This window comes from Parasteatoda tepidariorum, chromosome 5 (assembly GCF_982258835.1).
Source record: "Parasteatoda tepidariorum strain Cologne lab strain chromosome 5, Ptep-v5.0, whole genome shotgun sequence".
In the NCBI taxonomy this organism is placed as follows: domain Eukaryota; kingdom Metazoa; phylum Arthropoda; class Arachnida; order Araneae; family Theridiidae; genus Parasteatoda; species Parasteatoda tepidariorum.
In genome coordinates this window covers 35,403,949-35,426,604 of record NC_141759.1, presented here as the reverse complement: position 1 = coordinate 35,426,604, position 22,656 = coordinate 35,403,949, and the positions used below count along the sequence as shown (strand labels likewise).

General features: G+C 30.2%; 1 protein-coding gene across 4 annotated transcripts in view; it reads right to left on the bottom strand.

Annotated features, from left to right (window-relative positions):
- Positions 1 to 22,656, bottom strand: part of LOC107445032 (equilibrative nucleoside transporter 1) — an 85,258-nt gene that overhangs the window by 36,407 nt on the left and 26,195 nt on the right. For 2 of the 4 annotated variants that reach the window (XM_087163655.1, XM_087163654.1), the window contains exon 2: positions 6,059 to 6,197. In XM_087163655.1, the coding sequence (XP_087019781.1) occupies positions 6,059 to 6,177 (119 nt within the window). In that variant the 5' untranslated portion in view covers positions 6,178 to 6,197. Of the gene's footprint in view, positions 1 to 4,071; positions 4,113 to 6,058; positions 6,198 to 19,513; positions 19,697 to 22,656 lie in introns of those variants that run through there. The other 2 variants (XM_087163653.1, XM_087163656.1) reach the window with 2 other exon arrangements.

The window sequence follows — 22,656 nt, the reverse complement described above, 5'->3', positions numbered from 1 at the left end:
CAGTTGATAAATACGATTTTTTTATGCACCTGTTTAAATTTTTTGTATGTAGTGGCGAAAAAAATGTTTTTAATTCCAATTTATTATCAGGAAAAATGTTTTCTGAAACTACGAAAATTCCGTTGTAGAAGTAAAAGTATGTACGTTGTTGATGTAAAAGTATGGAATGGATTCAAAATCTTTGTGGTTGTTAATTGCAGTTGTGTTAATTGTGCTTAATTTTAATTTTACTTTATTACAAGGAACAATTGTTTAACATCTACTGCCGAACTTCTGTTCTTAGTATAAGTTTTTGTCAAATTTGCAAAGTGGTAGGAGAGTTTTCATTAGCATTTTAATTTTTAATTCAGTAAATTTATAATTGACAATTATTTTGACTACCACTTTATATAAATATTTTAAATAAATGTAAGCAATTTGATAGTCGCGTGGTGATACCGTAAGTCCTATTTCCCAACTCTACTTAATTTTCCGAAAGATATTTTTTTTAAATTTTATTAAATTTGGAAGCAAAATTTATGCATTCATGCTTGATTCTTGTTTTAAAAAAATTGATTTAATCAATTTTTAACTACTATAACGTTTAAATAGTTTAATGATATACAAAGAAGACCGGTACTTACCTTTAGTATTTTAAGTTATATTGAAAAGCGAATCCATAATTATATCACCACCACTGTGAAAAATGCTTTTTTGACGAACTTAAAAGGTGGAAGGTATATTAAGTACTGGCAGAATTAAACGCACGTTAATTGTTATTTCACTACCAATGGACATCATAGCTGCTATCTTTTACGCTATCCAATTCGAGATTTTTTATTTTTTATAACTGTAAATTTGGCAATTATAAGTTGAAATTAAATTCTTCAGAATTTTGTATGAATACTATTATCAGATTTCTAAATATTTAAATAACTTTTACGTAGTGGTTGGTGCTTAAATCATTTTAAATTAATGTTATAAAAAAACGAGGTTGGTTGATAGATGTGTAGTTATTCATGGATTTGGGTTTTTGGCAAGTTCAAAAATATGTTTTCAGGGTGGTCACAGCTGAAAAAAATTTAAAAGTGGTGTCAAATACAGGATGTCAACGGCTCCGCTTTCAAATTTAAATTATCAATCCATAATTTCAATTTTAAGAAATTATTAGCTGTGCTAACTTTTTAAATATAAAAACAAAATGTTACGGGAACCACATAAAAGTTAACAGCAATGCGATTGCATGAAAAAGATAATTTTAAAGCCTCAGATACAAGACGAACTTTAAGTTCAAAATTTTAATCAATAAAATTATGACGCATGATATACTTTAATGATTAAATTCAAAAACGGATCAATGTCATCAAATTCTGCCACTGCAAAAAAAAGCTTGATCATCACATTTACTACTCAAATAACGGAATCTCCCGCAGCTTTCGTGCGACTCTCTTCTTTATCAGACACGTGTCTTCATTCTGTTATCGATTGATTAGATTGCACTCTGGTGTAAGAATTGGATAGCTGTTCAAGAGATTGCTCAAAGCTCTTGTTTCGAGCTCATAAAGAACACTCTGGAATGCGTTTCGTCAAGTGTTGATTACATGAAAAGAAAAAGAGATGTATTGTTCTCGTTATGTGTGTTGTTTTCGAGAATTTGAAAGACGTTTTTGAGTTTTGTTTTCTATAATATCAAGGACTATTTACAGTTTTACTTCGTTTAGATATTTTAAGTGTTATTATGCGCAATAGATTTCATCATTTCACAAATAAACACGATTTTGTATTTGACTTTTTATTAACCAATTCGAAAAAAAAAAAACGAAAAAATTGAGGACTAAAATTTGAATTTATAAGTCTTAGTATAATATTGACGCCGATTTCTTTTTAGTTTAACCCATTAATGAATGACCATAAAAAGTAGTTTCTTCATAACAAAAAGCATCCATACATAAAAAAGTAGCAATACATATTTTTTTAATATCAAGTAGATAGTTCTTTCTGTTACCTACCACACAAGCTTAAGGGGGTTCAGTACCTAAAAACCTTCAAAAAATCAAATTTGAGATTTTGATCAATAATTAAACTAGAAACTATTAGCTTTCTAACGATATTTTGCTTTTGTTTGAAATCCACGTAGAAGTGCACTTAAACTTAATTTAAAAAATGTAAACAAACCGAAAACACCCATGCCACGCCCACTTCTTTATTTCCATGCGATTTTCGAGAATTTTGAATATAAAACTGAGATTTGCATTAGTTTGATTTGTTAAGTCTATTTTTGTTTTGTTCTTTTATTATACTGTTATTAGGTCATTATTTTTACGTTTTTTTTTATTCTTCATTACGTTTTTGTTTACTTACGTAAAAGAAAAGAAAATAAAGTACTGAAATGCAAAAAAAAACATTGCTTATGGACCAGGATTGTTTTGAAGTTGTCATTACCGGCATAGATTAGGAATTTCGTTTACATTATTCGAATTTAACTTGGACCGGATTTTTTTTCCTCCCTAATTTCTAGTTACATCATTTTGATTTTTTGTTTAAATGTTCTTTACATAATATTTCTAATTTTGAAGTAAATTCTTATTTACAGTTCTTTGTTAATTATTTCTGTGTTTAGAATGTTTATCTTGAAATATGCATTTTCTTAGATTTTTTTTGTAATATTGTTATTTTTTTTAACAAAAATACTTTTATCCCATTTAAATTTAAACAAAACATCCTGGTAAAGACTTGAATATTCAATTTTCATGAATAAAATTTATGGGTGATTTATGAATTATACAATTTTATAATTATCGCATTCTGTTTGATCATTTTAAGGGCTTTTTATTCGCTCGAAAAGTGTGGAGAGTATAATATAAAAACCTATTTTTCAGTCAAATAAAAGAAACATTTAAGAGTAATTTGTTTGAAATGTAAACAGTACGAGATTTATAACTTAGAAACAATATGATTTTTGAATTTAAATTTCAAATATCGTTGGTATTCTAATATTTACGCTTTAAATGCAAATAACTCAAAACTATGTTTTTTTTGCTTCGATATACCTTTTCTTGAAAACTATTGATCATAACACTTTGATTTTTGATTTAAAAAGTTCCTTTAGTACTGTAGTTTGTGCTGAAGTGAGCAGTTTTTTTAGAGAAACTTAATATTTTTTTTTAATTCAAAATTTTCGGATGAAAATGTGAAGCTTTTAAAATTTTCTGGCATGCTGTGTAATTAATTTTTTTTAAATTTCTTTTAATTTACTAAATTTAAAAAAGTTCACTTCAGTATAATCTAGAATATCTATTACATACACAAATAAAATTTCAAAGCTCAAACTACGATACTTTTTATAAAAAGGTACATCGAAGTATGCCATTTTAACATTGTCAGCATAGGAGGTACCGAACCCCCTTAAAAAAATTATTAAACTTAGTGCCCAAATACTTATTAATATTATTTATATATTATGTTAAACAGAACTATTTTGTTGAGCAAAATTACCCTAATAACGAGAAACTTTGATATCACTTTTTTTCTTTTTCAATAAAAGGAAACATTCTCTTTAAAGGATGCTAGGCAAAAAGAAGTTAACGAAAGCTGCGCAGTCTAGAGCTAGTCTTTGAAATGTTGTTTTCATGAGTTTTATCCATTTTAAGGGCTTCCAAGTAAAGGGAAAACCTTTCATTTGAAGGGTTCCACGATATAGAATTTTTAAAAAAGTAAATTTGTAAAGTTAACTTGTAAATTTGAAACTCAGTAAATTTTTTGGAAATTTATAAGTTTTAAGATATTTATCGCTAGTAAAAAGAATGTTATCGAAATGAAAGAAAATGGATGCTTAAACACTAAATAGGATTCTGTAATGCAAAAGTGGAAGTTAAATTTATAAAATGTTAATTACTTCGAAAAGTTTAGTCACCAGTTTTTTTAAATTTGTTTTTGTATAAAGTCGTTCAGGATTTAATCACTACAATTAATTCGTTAAAAGTACCGCATTAGACAAAATTATATCCATCATTACAGTGTCTGGGATGCCAAATGCTCCACTTTCTGCAAAAGTTTGAATAAATTGGTAGTGAATTAAATAGTAAAACTTACAGAAGAAGGTCAACCACTCTTTAAAAGTGTCACCAAGAGCAGATTTCTGAAATAAAGTTGCATTTCAAATGATACTTTGAATTTCTGATCTTTAGTTGTGGAAAAATTACTTACAAAATGGAAAATATTAAGCTAAAAAGAACTAAAATTTTGTAACCACTAGAAAATATTTTTTTTACAAAGCGGAGGAAATTGGCATCGCTGTGATTGTTATAACCTGATAATTTAGATGACGAATAATAAGTGTGTAATACTTTGTTCTTTTAACCCTTTCGTTACTGCAGTTCTCTAAGCTGAAGTGACGCCACTGAACGTGATAATATTTCGTATCATATTTTTTGTAGCTAGACTATAATTCTCTCCTAAATATAACATATATAATAGTCATAGTAGTGCTCTGAAATTGCGGCCGCTATCCCATCCGCCATGAATTTGTTTTAAAGTTTGTTTAAAAGCTGTGAGATCAGCTTATCGGTGTGGTTGCTGGATAAGTAGCTTTGCTCGAGGAAATTAAAATATTCGGAAACAATGAGTAGCAGCTTGCTCAAAAACTTTAGTTTGCTGGCTGTAGATAAGGTTCATGCGCTTTGCTCGAGGAAACAACATAGGCAGAGATGCCAACTTGCTCCGAACAGCGAATAAATATTTTCAAGTGGTAGTTGAAATATAACATACAGACGAAACTTGTTATTTATAAAGGGCACACTAAATACACTTTTAGTGGTTTTAATCCAATACAGGTCATTAGGATATTAGCCAGCAGCACGGTAGATTGGTGCAGTTACCAAACGGTATCACGTCAAGCCCGGCTGCAGGGCTTATTACAATAACGCTCGTGCTCACAGTACAACGCGTGGATGGCAGCTAAATACGGCGCTCTTAAACACGAAGTATCACGAATATGCCGACTAAGTACCACGATCGTAACGAAGTGATTAACACGTTGAATGCCACGCTAATTTTACATGGCTTGCCAGTCTGGCCAAACGGTAAATAACTGCGAACTAAATTTGTAAATATTAGACAGACTTTGCTGGTTTTTTAAAAGGTTTAGCTTGACAAATCTGAAAAAGTTTTTGAATTATATAAGCCGAATTGTTTAGAAGTAGTGGCGGATAAAAATCTACTAAATTGAATTTATTAAACAAAGAATCACAATTATTAAACTATCACTTGAAAATATTTATTCGCTGTCCGGTGCAAGTTGGCATCTCTGTGTATATAAATAGAACTATTTTTGTGTGTTCCATATTGCATTAATTTTTTCAAAGAATTTTAGTTACGATAATAATATAAAAAAATTAAAAGCATTAAAAATTTACTCGAATTATGTGTTTCTAATAATCTGCCCTCCCCCGTAACCCTACGAACAAACTCAGTACCGGTCACCGGTGACCCCCATGGCATTCAACGTGTTAAACGTATACAAACGTTTATGTTGCATACCTGCCAACTTTTAATCCCTTCCATTTTTTGATTTTTCCCAGTGGTATTAAAATGGAATAAAAATTTCAATTTTAAGCAAAAAAATACGTTGTAATTGAAGAAGCTTCAGCTGCATATCATGATAATAACGCATATTAATATATATGCTTAATTTTTTTAAGAATAGTGGTGATGAAAATCATTTAAAAATTTAGTTTATAAAAGAAAAAAATAGTATATATTTACTACCACTTTATATATAAAAATAAAATTTTACGCCAAATGCGTAAAAGTTGGCAGGCAGGTACGATGTTGTTCCGGCAAAGATTTTATTTCTCTGCGAAAGTCTGATAAATATTGTGGTAAGAATATCTTGGTAGTTAGCAAACTACCTACATAATTTGAAAAAGGAAACATTTTTTGGTATTTTAACGAATCAGCCTTGTTAATCTACACATATAAGTTAAATAATCTTTAGAATAACTGGCTTTTGCATTTTAGCCGTAACAAATACATAATTTAAAGAGAGAATTAAGGAACAAAAAAAAGCTTTTTAATTTACCTGTCTTTAGGTGGTTGTTCAGTGGTTGGAGTGGAGCCATTGGTTTGATAATTCTTTACTTTTTGTGAAGCTAAAGCATCATCCATTTCGGCAACTTTTTCACCACTCATATCCTGCATTTGTTTGAACGAAACAAGACCTGAAAATATTATCAATTTTAATTTTATGGATAGCTAGGACGTAAATTTTATCTTTGTAAAAAATTATCACTTTTCAAAATTAAAGATAAAGAATTAGTAAGCGATTAGAAGAACGATTAGATTAGAAACACAAGGCAGATCATATGTGATAAATGGAATGTAACGTCACTACAAACCTTTAATATCACAAAAAATTCATATTGAATTAAAAAACTATATTCTGCATTCATTTACACTAACTAACACTTAGTGTTTCTCCGATATCATCTTTCGTAAAACCTTCAAAAATTAAATAAAGAGCATAATTTAGCTAATAACGCATTTTCCCCCTTCAAATAATCGGCATTAAAATGGATAAATTTTTATCTTTTTGTGATATTTTTTTTTATACTTATAAGAAGATAATTATTTAAACATAGTTATGGTTAAATATTGTTAAGCAGTGTTGTCATAGCACAAAGTAAATGAAATAAAACTAAATAACTACATAAATCATAATGAAATAGCTACCTACTACTTTAACTATTAAATACTGCATATTAGCTCTTTAATGTATCTCGTTTATTGAACTTGAAATTTTGCGATATCTAACAGAGCTGCCAACTACTTCATTGAGATGTAGGCAATTAAATATTAAAAGTTATACTAAAACTCAGAATATTTGGCAATATTGCGAATAGTTTAAAAGCCTCAATACGATATAATTAGAATTGTTCTCGTTATTCAGTACCAGCCCTGATGGACTCTCAATGATTCATTAATTGTAGATATCAATGATTCATCAATTGTATATATCAATGATTCATCAAATTTCATCAATTTAGACTTTAGAAATACAATTCAACATGCTAAATTTAAAATATTTTACTTCCGACTGCTTAGGATAACAGGCAGAGTTAACATAATCATAGTTTTTGTATAGCGATATCAGGGGAAATTTTGAATTAAACTTAAATGTTAAATTAAATTTAACTATGTTTAAATTTTTCAGATATTTATGTTTAAATTTTTACAACGAAAAATGTACGTTATTTTTACGCTAAATTTTAACTTTTACATTATGCTTAAATTTTTAATATTATAAATTTTTTATAAACTAAAAAATATTAAATACGACTTTTTTCTTAATGATCCCCTTCAGAAATTATTTAAATCATAAATGAAATTGAATTTGCTTTTACACTCAAAGTAACTAAAAAAATAAAATAAATTATTTCGCTAAATAAGATCGCTGAAGATAAGATCGCAATAAGATCTGAAATTTCAACTTCACGTCCCAACGTGTCTAGCCATTTCTCCTTTAGTTTGATTAGTTAACCTATGAAGCTATTGATTTTTTCCCTCAGTTCAAGAATGGCGGCGTCAATGGCTTGCGTGGTTCCAATAAATATTTCGGAATAAGTTCTTTCAATATTGATCAAATATTAAATAAATTTTAAAAATATTCAAAGTTTAAAAACTCGTGTATAGTATAGGATTATTTAGACGCGAGTAAAAAAAAAATAATCGTGAAATTTGTAAAAAAAGCGAACAAGTTAGCATTTCAGTTTCAAAAATAATTTGTGATATTTTGATGGCTTGAATTAAAATGTGTTTCCCTAGTGATTATTATTACAGTTTATGTCCCATAACTTGTTGGAAAAATGGCATCATATCTACAGCTGATAAGTTTGTGTGTTTATACGAAAAACACTATTCGTTACATTTAAAACAAATGTAATATTTCATAAAGATGTTGAAAATCTTTTGGAAGAAGTGACCACAATCTTTTTCATTTTTTCAGGGATGGTGGGATGAAAACTGTCCGTTTTATTTTTTATTATAATATAAACCACTGAAATAGTAACAGTTTTTACCGCTTAAATTAACGGGTTTTATTTATGACCACTTAAAATTTTTAAAAATGAAAAGTTATAAATCACCTGCTTGTAGCCGACCCTAACAATAACCACATTTCTCATGACTTTTTCTTACTAAAATTTTTTGATTAAAACTTTCTGCTCGCGAAAGGTTACGAGAATTAAATCTTGGTATACAACATTAATAATCTATTTTTGAGGAAAATCATGTATTTTGATCACCAGGTGATCTTGTTATTAACACGTTGAATGCCATGGGGGTCACTGGTGACCGGCACTGAGTCTGTTCGTAGCTCCACGGGGATCACCGGCGAAGCCAAGATTATTAGAAACATATAATTCGAGTAAATTTTTATTTTTTTTGTATTATTATCGTTACTAAAATGGCTTGAATAAATTAATGCAATATAGAACACACAAAAATACTTTTATTTATATACACAGAGATGACAACTTGCTCCGGACAGCGAATAAATATTTTCAAGTGGTAGTTTATTAATTGTGATTCTTGGTTTAATAAATTTAATTTAGTAGATTTTTATCCACCACTATTTCCAAAAAATTCTTAGGTTTAAATAATTCACCACTATTTAATAATGTCTTGCTAAACCTTTAAAAAAACGAGTAAAATCTGTCTAATTTTCCAAATTTAGTTTATAGTTATTTACCGTATGGCCAGACGGGCAAGCCATACAAAATTAGCGTAGCATTCACGTGTTAAAATAAATAATATGTAATTATTAACAACCACAGTAATTTTTTATCTTTCACTTTATTTAATTTTTACAACTAATCACGCGTAACATATTATGGTTTCACAATTAATTATTTTAATCGATTAAACACTTTAGGAAAGGCAGAATGAGAAAGAAATGTTTTCCCCGTCCCTCGTATTCCGAGAGTATACGTACTAATACGAGAATACGGTATTGAAAGATCCCGTCCATGTGATCTAGAGCCGCTAGAGTCAGAATGGTTCGTTTTGCATATGACATGGTGGCTCAGAAATGAGAATCATGCGATCAAGGTCCTGACGGGCTTGGTCACGGTATCAATAAGGCCCATAACAGCTTTCTATTGCATTATCGTCTCTTTTTCTAAGTACCAAAACGTGTAAATAACATCTGTTTATCACCTGTCTGTATCACATAATCATCACTTTTTCTCCTCTATTCAACTACATGATATATTATGGAGATAGAGAGATTCCTTAAATAACTTGTTTTTATTACAAGGTGAATTTTACGGAAACACTTTACATTATTTATTACTTTATTTGTAATATTTTATGAAGGTAATTGACCCGCTTCTTCTCTTCTACTGTAACATTTTTTAATAATTATTATTATTATTTATTTTTTTTACATTGCTTGCTGAATTGCTAGCGGCCAGATTAGTACAATTAATAAATTCAGTTCAGTTCATTTTCTTAAATTTTCAAAAATTAAAAGATAAAGCAAATAATTTTTTAGACAATAGCAAACATCTCTAAAAATTAATATGTTATAATAACAATAACTTATTGTTTGGCTGTCCAAGATAACAATTTTTAAGTGTAACCAAATTCAAACATTAATTTACCATAGCTGCCAACTTTAATTTGAAATATAAATGATGTATGTGGAGTTATAAAGTTTAATAAAAAAAACATAGTTCAAAGTAAAGTAATTCATACACAGTAAAGTAATTCAAACATAGTATAGCTGCCAGCATTTGCGTTTCTTGCGGTAAATTTTTTTTTAAATATTGTTATTCTAATTACATTAATAATAGCGAACAGAATTTCTTTCATAATTTTTCATAACCAAATAGACATCAAGCAATTTCAAAGCTTTTAATCTACAAGATAATCCTACGATCTGGGACAAACTCGGAAGGGCGGTTGAACTTACTAAAAAATGTAATTATTGTTTAGGTATGTAGGATCTGAAAGTGACAATGAAGGTGCTCATTTCATTTTTGCGTTCGCAAAGAGAATTGAAATATCAAGCGTGTGAGCTGACATAAACATGAAAGCTTAAACGTACCTGTTTTCAAATTTATGAATTAAAATTTTTTTCTCGCAGGTAAAATTAAAAGTTTAAGCAAATTGAGATAAAAGTTGAGAAGAAGTGAAATGCTAAAAGCGAATATTCCATATCAACAATCAATGTGTTTTATATTATGTTTTAATTAATACTTATGCAAGCTCTACATCAATAATTTTATTCATTGTTGTTGTTTTTCATTGATAAGTGAATATTAGTCGTGTTGTTTAAGTACAATAAAAAAACTTACTGGGGAAGCAAAAGAAAGCGTTGATGACAGTTATGAAAAACTTAACGCTGAAAGATTGTGTTCTTACATTTTTTATAAAAAAAGCATAATTATTGTTCTGTTTCTGCAAGTTTTTCCATTCCATATAATTTATTTTCAGTTAAATTTTTTTATTTTATTTTATTATTTTAGTTAAATTTTTTTATATTCTTAACTAAACATTTTATTTTTAAAGATGAATTAGTTTTAAGGGTTTAAATAATTGATTTAAATTCTTAAGATTTTACGCTACATCACATTTCAGATGGAACTGACTTAGTTGCGAGTATGCTAACCATATGAGATTACATAGCAATCTCCGGGGGTTGGGGAGCGTCAGAGAGCAGGGGCATCACCTCCGACATCAGAAAGACTCCACACTGTTTCTCATAGGTAGTCTGCGCAGACAATTTAAAAAGTGAACATGTAGTGCGCATGAACCCAAATTTTATTGTAAAACTCATACTCATATGTGGTGGTTATCTTAGCATCAGCCCCGTCAGGGGCTCTAACTAGTTCATCTGAGTGGGAATAAATAATAAATCGCCGAAGCGCGAATGAATGGTGAAAGTTGGGGTTCAGTAACATTTACTGAGTGAAAATTAAAATTATGTAGCGAGATTAAACAACCAAATTTAAGAGAGAGAAGAGGTTTCTGTGGCAGACTGCCTCGCCTCCCCCCGAGGTATTACCCCCGAGCTTCTCAGGTGCACAGTAGCCACATAGAAAAGGGAAAATGCATGATAATAAATGTGCAAAAATATATATTCAAGTATTTACAATTATTTACAAAATTTACGGGACAAAACTCCATCGGATAGGAAAAAGGCGGTGGCCGGGCTATATTTTATATTGTCTTTGATGAGCTCAAAATCAAAGTTTTTAAAGTAGTTGCATGTATCACAGGAGAGTGCATCTCTGAAGAAACTTGCACATAGTTCAACTATATGCTCATCTATTTTGTTGATTTTTAAATCTCTTCTTAGATCTTTCATTCTCATGGATCTATTGTAAATTGTGACTGAGAGAAATTTACCATATATATTTGAGAATTGAATCTGTAGTGGTAGACAAGTAAATAAAACAAACTCGTAAATAAAAAGTAAATAAAACAAACAAATCATATTCATAAATTAAGATTTCAAGACATATATTTGCTACCACTTTCTTATTTTTACTAGATTTTCCATTAAATGGCTCTTTCGTAAACTGGTTTACTTTCATAGTGGTCTGATCGGACTATCTACAAAAAACCGCGTGGAAGCTTTCAATTGTAGGAGGCGTTGGCAGGGGGCTGTGCCATTAGTTGATAAGAATATCTCATATTATGCGATTCCACGATAAATTAACAAACTTGTAGATATCGGAAGGGAATTTTTGTTCAAATTCCTCTAAACAAAAAAATAAATAGATAATTACTCAGGTCTTAAATGTATTTGATTATCAAAATCAACTCGACAAGATTATACACTTTCTATAATCTAAGCAAGCGATTACATTTTTTTGGCAGAATATTAACGTCTATACTCATTATTCTACTGCAAATTTATGGTCTCATCAGAGGTTTCGATGCATTCTTTGCGCCTCTGAGATAACGACAATCTCATTTACTAAGGCTGTATAGATTTACGGCATACTTATTATTTTATGCCTTCAGAAGACGGGTCACCCTCATTACCTAGAGGTTATGATGAAATAGGGTTTTTACCCAAACATCAGATGATATTTATCACTATGTTGGATATAACCTACAAGATGCCGATTTTAATTGGATTGCTCAACAACTAAAATATAATAAGATATTTTCCGCACTTGTCCAGAGATGCCAACTGCTCCAATCACCCAAAATAATTAAAAAAACGGTAAATAACTACAAAGTAAATTTTGCAAATATTAGATTAATTTTGCTTGCTTTTCAAAAGCATACCTGCCAACTTTTAATCCTTTCAAGGGTGATTTTCACCAATGGTAGTTAAATGGAATCTAAATTACAATTTTAGACAAACACATTCGCTATATTTAAATCAAGCTTATACGTAGTTCCACTATAATATTGCATATTAATATATATGCTTAATTTTTTTAAAAATAGTGGTGGATCAAAAAGCATACTAGCCAACTTTTAATCCCTTCCATTTTTATTTTTCCCAGTGGTATTAAAATGGAATTAAAACTTCAATTTTAAGCAAACAAATACGTTGTATTTGAGAAAACTTAAGTTTACAACCATGACAGCAACGCATATTAATATATGTGCTTAATTTTTGTAAGAATAGTGGTGATCAATATCATTTAAAAATTAAGGTTATTAAAGAAAAAATGGTATATAATTACTACCACTTTAAATATGAAAATAAAATCTTCCGGAAAATCCGGAAGAGTTGGCAGGTGTGAAAAAGTTTATAAATTAAGTTGCTAAATGAGAGGAATATATAGAAAGCATGCATTTTACTACCACTTTAAATATAGAAATAAAATTTTAAGCCAAATGCCTAAAAGTTGGCAGGTATGCAAAGGGTATAGCACAGCATAAGTATTATAAAGTGGTGAATTATGTAAGCCAGCGGATTATTTAGAAATAGAGGTGGATAAAAATCTACTAAATTGAATTTATTAAACCAAGAATCACAATTGATAAACTAGCACTTTAAAATATATATATTTGCTGTCCGGACCAAGTTGGCACATCTGCTAGTCAGTGAACAGCAAGTAAACAAATTAGTTTGCCTTCTCCAACATTCGAAATGCTTGCGACTTATTTTTTTGTGGTAGTTAGCTAAAGCAGAAATTGTTATAGCAAATAAATATTTTCTGACGTACTACAAAATATATAAAATTTTAAATAAATTTTAAAGGGGTCCAAATTTCGACCATTTTCTTGCCTAAACTATTGAGGTCGTATTTTGCAGACTTTGGCTACACTTCCCTCCCATATTTCGAGGTCAAGAGCCAAAACCCGTTGAAAAAAAAAAGGTTCGATTTTGTGTCTGGTTTCGTAACTTAAGATGTAATCTATACGGGAAAAAAATGACAATTTACCCCTTGGGGACGGGTAATTCATAATAGCATTCGTACAAAATCAGAATCAGGATGTAAATAAATAAAAAACGGTAGCTAAAGTGTAGTCGTTGCAAATTTGAGAGACTTACTATGCTTTTACTTCAACTATTGTTAGTTTAATCATATATACAATCATTGTTAATTCAAAGTATTACTAAATAATTTTATTTTGAACTAAGTAATGGTGAATTAAATAAATCAAACAATTATAACCCCGCCCACAAATAAACTGCTAAAGAATTACTTTGATTACCAGTTTTATCTTTTTACCCTGATTGATACGGTTTTAAGCTGGCACGTATTTGCGACAGACGGCGCGAAAGGCTTAAGGTTAGTCCTCGAACTATTGTAATTGCTAAATTTTAATATAACTTGAATAAAGCTCAGATCAAGTACAGAAATGAATCTTTTCGGTTCTCTGGTTTAAAACCATTTGCAGTGTCTAAACACCAAATGACATCAGAAAAGTTAAAAAATAAAAACGTGCAAAGTGCTTATTAGCCAATCAGGGTAGAGAACCAAATTTGAAAAAGATAATAAAAAGAAAAGTGATAAGAAACAGGTGGTAATTAAAATAGAATATATTTAGATACATTGGGAAAGGGTGAATACTAGAAAAATCATTTTCTCATCTAAAAATATTCGAAAGAACATTATTGCTCTTCATCTATCGAAATTGATTTCCGGAAATTTTACTCCACCATATGAAAAATTTAATAATTTAGTTAATGATGTTTCTAATATCCCAAAAACTGCTATTCATCTACCTAATTGGATTGCTGGGAATCACTCCTCATTTTGAAAAATTGTAATAATTTAAGTAAGGATCTTTCTAGTATCCCACCCTTTCCAAATATGTGGAAATCTATTCTAGTTTAACATTTTGCCTCCTTCGGTTCACGCATAGTCCTCTTACACATCTTTCTTGTCACCCTTTTTTTGATTATCTTGCTCAAACTTGTTCCTCCTTTCTGATTGAATAAAACACTTCTCACGTGTTAATCTCTTTACTTTTCTAATGTAATTTGTTGTTTAGAAACTAAGGAAGGTTCTTGTCTAGAAAACCGATTCTATAGTGTGTCCACTTTTGTGCTTGATTTGCGATTTATTCGCGTTGCTTTACACTAGAATCACGCAACGTATCCCATATGCTTTCATAAATTAAAATTGTTATTTAGTATAAACTATCTGGCCATTAGATCGAAAATTATCTAGGTTTTAAGGTTTTTTTTCCTACTTTGCGCACTTTAAATTATTCGCACCGTTAACGTGATTGCTATAACTTGTCGTAGTTGCATATTAGTCATGAATAAAAAATAGAATTTTAAGAATAAAATTGAGAAATAATTTTTTAAATAAACCGAAATAGATTTGCTATCAGCAGTTTATAGCCATTGATAATTTTTTTTGAACTATAGAAAAGCACTCTTTCAGCCCATTTCTATTTTCAATATGCAAACAAACTTGTATGTAAACAATGAGTCTTATCAAACTTATGATTCATTTCAAACAAGATATATCAGTAATAGTCATTCCAAATCTTTGGAAAATATTTTCTTAAGTTGTTTGTCAAAAGACGTAGTTTTTTTTCCTTCCGGCTATCTTTTTTTTCTGATTATAAATTCAAAAAAGTCTTGCTATCAAATTTAAAGTTTTAATACAGTTGGGTTAATCATAATACACATTTGTAATTGAAAAGCCCAAATGCGCCATTAAATAAATAGAGGATTTTTTAAATGGCTTTATTTATACACATTGAATGCTTTCTAATATGTTCAACGTTAGATTTTAGTTCACTTTACTTGTCAATAGGAGTTGGGTACCTGAGCCAAAGATGGCCTTTACCTATTCCATAACAGTCAGTGAGGTTGATAAATTATATAAAAAAAGATAAAAAATGACAAAGGATATCGATGTTACTTTCGCCTAGTCTTTAAGGTCTGATGTAAATAATGGATCAATTTAAAATAAATAAATGTGAAGTCTTGATTATGTCAAACCACTGAGAAAGTGCATCGCAATAGGTCTGATGATGTGTCTGATGGGTCTAAATCAGAGGTTACCAACTGGAGGAGCGCGGCCCGCATCCGGTCCGCGAAGCCTTTTTTGCGGCCCTTGAGCTAAAATATATTGTCATTTTATTGCGGACAATTTTCGTGTAAAAAATCTATATGGGTTTTAAGTACTTTTAAGTTTTATATCTTAACAATTTGATATCTGTTGCACAGTAATTGTTTAATACATAGGTGCCCAATTAAAGTTATTGTAGCCAGAATTTTCTAATATGCAATTAAATATTTTTAAAAATTTACTTCTTATTTTAATTTGTAATTCAATACTTTTGCTTTGTACAACTTGATGAAAATCTGACAGTGATATTTAATGTTCCTTCAAACATAAAAGAGTCCTATATAAGATTTTGATGAAGTTGCGGCCCGCCATTTAAATGGTGTTTTTAATTGCGGCCCCCGGCCTCATGTGAGTTGGAACCCCCTGGTTTAAATAAATCTAGCTCTACTGTCAGAAATATATATGCGGGGTATAGCAGGCAATAAACCTTGTATCCTCCTTGTATATTTTGATTACATAAGATTTTCCTAAGAATTGGAGATTCCTATCATCTAATATCGTTCTAGACCTATGACACGGACAAAATCTTTAAACTCTGATTTTGCCATTTCAAGACTGCAAAACGTTGTCAACGAAATTGAGGACTGTTCCACAAGCTGGTGTGTAGCCATAAAAGCTGATAAAAGCTATTAATATTAATTAAACACTCAAATCACTAAAGGCATTCAAATCTTAAACCAAAAATTGTTCCTGTGGTTCACAAAACTAACTACCTTGACCGGACATCAAAAAATAAATTTACATGCAATGACGGTATGAAATCTCAAGAACCTGGGGAGCACACAAATCTCTGAAACTATTCATAGGAAAACTAATGTACTCGGTGTTAATATTTATATGAGCTAATATCGATATGTGTTAAACCAACGCCTCCTGTAACTGAAAGCCTCCACACGGTTTTTTACAGGTAGTCCGATTAGACCACTGTGAAGGATATCCACTTGATTCTTGATATTAGTTGGAGCTCAGTATTTGGCCCGAAGGGCCACCAACTGATTCATCGCTTCTAGTAGGTCGTAAACTATAAGTCATGTATCCTATAAGAAATGGGATAAAAAGAAAATCACAGCGGTGAGCTATGACATCAGGATAGATAAAATCCTGGGCCAAACCAGTCACTTAATACAAAATCTAATTAAAATAAGAAAGTGGTAGCAAATATATGACTAAAAATTTGTTTTATTTATGAATATTATTGGTTTGTCTTATTCACTTGTCAACCACTGCAGATTCAATTCTCAAATTTATATGATGAATTTCTCTCAGTTACTTTTATAAAAAAGGTTTTGGGTTCATGCGCACAACTGGTTCACTTTTTAAGCAGTCTGCGCAGACTACTTATAAAAGACCGTGTGGAGGCTTTTTGATGTAGGAGGTGATGGTTAAACACGCTTTCGTTTCAATCATATTTTCACCATTGACTTAACTATAAAAAGTGAACTTGTAAAAGTTAAGTGAAAAGAGCGCACTTTTTAAGAGTGAAAAATAACACTGGCATTTATACAAGTACTTGATCCTACCTGATTCGGGTGTGGCATTCCGAATCTGAGACTAGTTATGTTTTGAAAGTTACAGATTTTGTTTCAATATGTTGACAGTTTAATTTATTTATTTTTCGTTGATAATGAACGTATAGGTTTACACACATTGGTCGTTTTCTTTGAGAATAACATTAAAAAAAACAACAACATGTATCCTTAAACAGGGTTGCCACGGGCGACTTTAAAAGCAAAAAGTTCTGAGTAATAAATATTAAAATTTTATTAAAAGAAATTGTATATAACAGCTTTATATAGCATGTTTTTTCGGTTTATTTATGGTTCAGAATGTCTTGGGCTGAAATATGAATAATTTGAAATGTAAATCTTAGTGGTAGTTACGATTGAATAATAAAGGAGATGATAAATAAATAAAAATGAAGTGAGCTTCTACCACTTTTCACGTTTTTAGTCACCTGTGGCACCCATGCCCTAATGTATCGCTTCGAAAACTGAAACGTAACACTGTTTTCTCCCCAAAAAATTTGGAAATGGTACTATTACATAACATAAAGTCGTGATGGCTTAGGGTATAGAGCGTAAAATCTCTCAAACAAGACAACTAAATCCTCTCAACGTGGTGACCCATGTTCGAATCTCAGCGATGGCTGATTGATACGAATTCCACATCCAGATTGCACCGATCATAGCGCTGATGTAAAACATCCTCAGTGGAAAACGCATCATGGGTTAGAGTCCCCTTGCAGTCAGGCTAACCATTGGAGGTTTTCGTGGGCTTCCTCTTCATGTAACGCAAATCCTGTTTAGTTCCATCAAAAAGTCCTCCACGATGTCATATTTCTCCTAATATTTGATCCAGAAGTTCCCTTGACTTCTGGATTGGGTTCAAAATTACTAGAATAGGGAGTGGAACATTGGTAGTCATAAACTCAAAATTGGGTAGGCTGTTCAGTGATGGTTATAAAATAAAATAAAATCATATAACGTGAGCCGTAGGGGATAGAGCACTCGTGCCCCAATGAGTTGATCTAGGTTTGAAACCCAGTGGTGTTGAAACCATGCGGGTTTGTTCTATAAAAAAGTCCTAAACGATAGCTAGTTTGTTCTAATGCTTAATCCAGGACTTCCGTTGTCTTCCGGACTAGGTTAAAAATCGCAAGCTTACGGAATTGAACACTGATAATCGTAAACTCAAAATTGAGTCTTCTGTAATCATAAAGTATGCAGCATACAATACATTTCAATTTACGTTTGTAGATTCTTATAAAATGCATTTATTCATCACGGCATTTATATTTAAATATAAATTTGACGACTAAAAATAATTCAATTTTTTCAGTGTTAACAAGGCTTATACGTATGCTACAATTATTAATAATACATATGGCGTGATAGTCACTTATCTCAATAGCAAGCTGTGAATGAAACCAGTTTGGTTTCACTTCAATGGGCATGTTTGAGCCTCTGATTTATGGATTTTTTTTTTTTATCTTATGGTTTTCTTTTTTATCTTATGGTTATTATTTTTTTTTTACCTTAACCGGTTATCCTTACAGGAATAAAAAAGTGGTTCTAAATTTGTAAACTTAGTTTAAACTTTATTCGTTTGTAATTCGCTTAGTTTCAAGTATTCAAACTGAACTAGTTTTAAATTTAATTACATATATATTTAAGAAAATAAGGTAATTCTACCAACATTCTAAGGTTGGTAATTCTACCAACATTTTGAAAGCCCCACCACGATAGAGCTTGAAATAAGTGGCGTTGCATGTGAACTTTTAAACCATTTACTTGTATCGGCGTGGTTAAATAAGTTTAAATGAATAAAAAAAAATACATTAAAGAATTAACTTAGCTAATACTGGAATAAATTTTTACAAAAAGCGTAGAAAGTTGACAGCCATGTGAAAGAAAGATAGAGGCTAAATTCTTAATTGTTACTGTTAACACGTTGAGCGCCACGTCAACCATCGGTGGCTGACACTGAAATTACATTTAGGCTGCGTCTGCCACCGCTTGCTGACACTGACCCTTCACATAGGCGGCGAAAAACAGCTGGCTGACAGCGTATATAACATGATATAGAACTATAAAATTTACACTCTTTTATGGAATTGCAAAAAATTTACTTAATTATTTTGATTCTTGGTTTAATAAATTCTATTTAGTAGATTTTTATCCACCACTATTTTTAAGCAATTCGTAGGCATATATAATTCACCACTTATTCAGATATGTCGTGCTAAAACTTTTTAAAACTAGCAAAATCTGTCTGTAGTTACAAATTTAGCTTGTAGTTATTTACCGAGTGGCCAGACGAGCAAGCCATGTGAAATTAGCGTGGCATTCAACGTGTTAATAAAAGCAAAATATTTCTAGAATTATCATTGATATAAGAAAGTATTTGTAGCAAAAAAATAGTAAAAACGCATCTTACTATACAAAATAAAAATAAAATGTTTCTAAACTTACGGTACTTTGCCATTTGTTCACACTGTTTTTAGAGATGTTATTTGTTTTGATCTTTTTTTCCCCTTCGCGCTCTTTTAAAGTCAATGCTAGGCTTCCTTACAAGTAATTGCATATCGTATGGATACATTCCTTACAAGTAATTGCATATCGCAATATCTGATCCCGACGTAAACAACGTCCGACTCAGATTCTTCGAAAAATTTCAATATCACCGATCGTGATATCCGTTGGTTCAATTCTTAAATTAGGTAAGCAATATTTCCTCATTTTCCAATAAAATTGGCAAGCCGTGATATTAAAACAAAAACTTGCTCACTGTAATGATTACGCAATTTCTCACCAAAAGTTTCATGCATTTCGCGCAACCCCCTCTTCGTACTCAACAGCCGAATCTTATGATTTTCAACAGAGACTTTTTTATTTGAGTGATTATAAAATGTGTGTACTAAATGCATTACCTATGTATAACTAAGATTACTAATGCTTTTGACCACCACTTCATATAAATACAGAGATGCCAACTTGTTCCGGACAGCAAATATATATTTTAAAGTGGTAGTTTATCAATTGTGATTCTTGGTTTAATAAATTCAATTCAGTAGATTTTATCCACCACTATTTCTAAATAATTCGTAGGCTTTTATAAATCACCTCTTTAAATGACATTTCTCTTGCTATACCTTTTCAGAAGCAAGCAAAAATAGTCAAATATTTGCAAGATTTACTTTGTAGTTGTTTAACGTTTTTTTTTATAATTATTTCGGCATATCCGAGCAGTTGGCATCGCTGTAAATACAAAAATAAATGTTCCAACAGCAATTTTTTAAAATCATATTTACTTTAAATAGTTCTATTTACAATTTAGTAAATCTTATTTTAAAATAACTGTTTATCGCTACCACTAAAAAAAATATAAAAAACTGTATCTATTATAGATTATAGTTAATTTCAAACAATCTTTCCCTCTCCCTTTAGGTCGATGATTTTTCTATAGTGGCAACAAAAGGTTTATTTTATGCAGCATTTTATTTATTTAGTAAATGTAATTTAGGATGATTTTGAGCACCGAGATATTTGTACAATTTAGATTTGGGCACGAAAATACCTGATAGCATACCTGCCAACTCTTCCGGAAGATTTTGTTTTCATATTTAAAGTGGTAGTAAATATATACTATTTTTTTCTTTTATAAATTTAATTTTTAAATGATTTTGATCACCACTATTCTTACAAAAATTAAGCACATATATTAATATGCGTTACTATTATGGTTGTCAACTTAAGTTTGCTCATATACAACGAATTTGCTTGCATAAAATTGAAGTTTTAATTCCATTTTAATACCACTGGAAAAAATGATAATGGCAGGTATTAAAAGTTGGCAGGTATGTGATAGTTAAACATAAGAACAAATGTAAAGTGCAAGTTACCTGAATTTGCAAGGAGTAACCTTTACAAACCTTCAGGAAGGTTTTATTTATTTTTTCCCGCTATAGTGTTGGAATGAGCTCCTTAGAATGTAAAAAGTGGTGATCAGTAAAAAGCAATAATGAGTTAAATGAGATTTTAAAAAAATGCAATTTTTTCAGACTTACCCCTTTTTGTAGCTATTAAAAACTTATTGCTCAAAGATTTTTCGAGCTACATTCTTAATTCATACCTGCCAACTTTTAACCCCTTCCATTATCATTTTTCCCAGTGGTATTAAAATGGAATTAAAACTTCAATTTTAAGCAAGCAAATACGTTGTATTTGAGAAAACTTAAGTTGACAACCATGATATTGATATATATGCTTAATTTTTGTTAGAAAAGTGGTGATCAAAATCATCTAAAAATTAAGTTTATAAAAGAAAAAATAGTATATACTTCCTACCACTTTAAATATGAAAATAAAATCTTCCGGAAAATCCGGAAGAGTTGGCAGGTATGTTAATTTATATTTTTCATTTGTGAAGAGATTATTTAAATGGAGAGAATGAAAAATGAGGAAAAAATTCTTTTTACCACAATTTTATTTGTGGGTGAATAATTCATCACAAAGTGGAGCAGGTTAATTTTTTTGTTGGGGGCATCATAGAAGTTACAAGTTTGCGCATCCACCATGGATTACAGCATTCACATAACAAATTCTTATGATTTCATCCGCTGCTAGTTCATTAACATTTCAATCTTAGTTTCATGAAATTGGTCTACAAGTATTTCGTTCGCTACAACTTTTTAAATAGTTTGAACATAACTAAAATGTCACGCAATCAACTCTTAATGGATTTAAGTGATGATAAAGTTAATAAAAAGACTTATTTATTCTTAAAAAATATTGTTAGTACAATACGACTAAGAAACACATTTTTACACATGAGCGTCTAGAAGTTGGAGGTTAATGCGGTAAAAAAAATTTTTATATATAAAAATTTTGCTTGTTATTTATCGTGACAGTGCATTTCCAAGCAATCTGATCTGTTTTGAATCAGCACGGTCTGGATTTTTGTTCTTTAAAGAAAGTGAGAGTATGAGTTTGAAAATTGTACATACTTTGATGTATTTAAATCTGTTAAAAATACTATGAATTAGATTGCATAAAGGTAAAAAAAAATAATGATATGAAAAAAAAATAGGTTTTTAAGTATTTCATCTGTCTTAAGAAATGTTCGTCACCGGTTTTTAACCTTTCCAGTCACCTGTATTTGGGCTAGATTCTCAATAGTGCGAACAGTCCTGAAAAAGTTTGCTCAGAGATTTTCTCTGAAATTTGAAAATAGTATTTGATTTTAAATAACAATAAAAGACATAAAAAATTTAATAAGTTTGCAATGACATTTAAAAAAATTAACATTCCTAGGAACTTTTTAAAAAGTTATCTTTTTTCTTAGTTACTTATGGATTATGCCTTTTTTTGAATGAACATTTTTATAATAATCATTTTTTCTTTATATATTCCCAGGAACAAATCCCTTTTGTTTGAAAGTTAGGATTCTAACAACTTTAAAATTTTGTAACAGGACCTTATTTGGTATTAGCATCTGGCGTTAGCGTGGATGCTAACTAAGCCCCAAACTTTTGAAAGTGAAATGAAAGTAAAGGAAATCAAATTGCGTTTAATTTTGCCAATATTTAAACGCTGTACTGTATTTTACAGAAGGC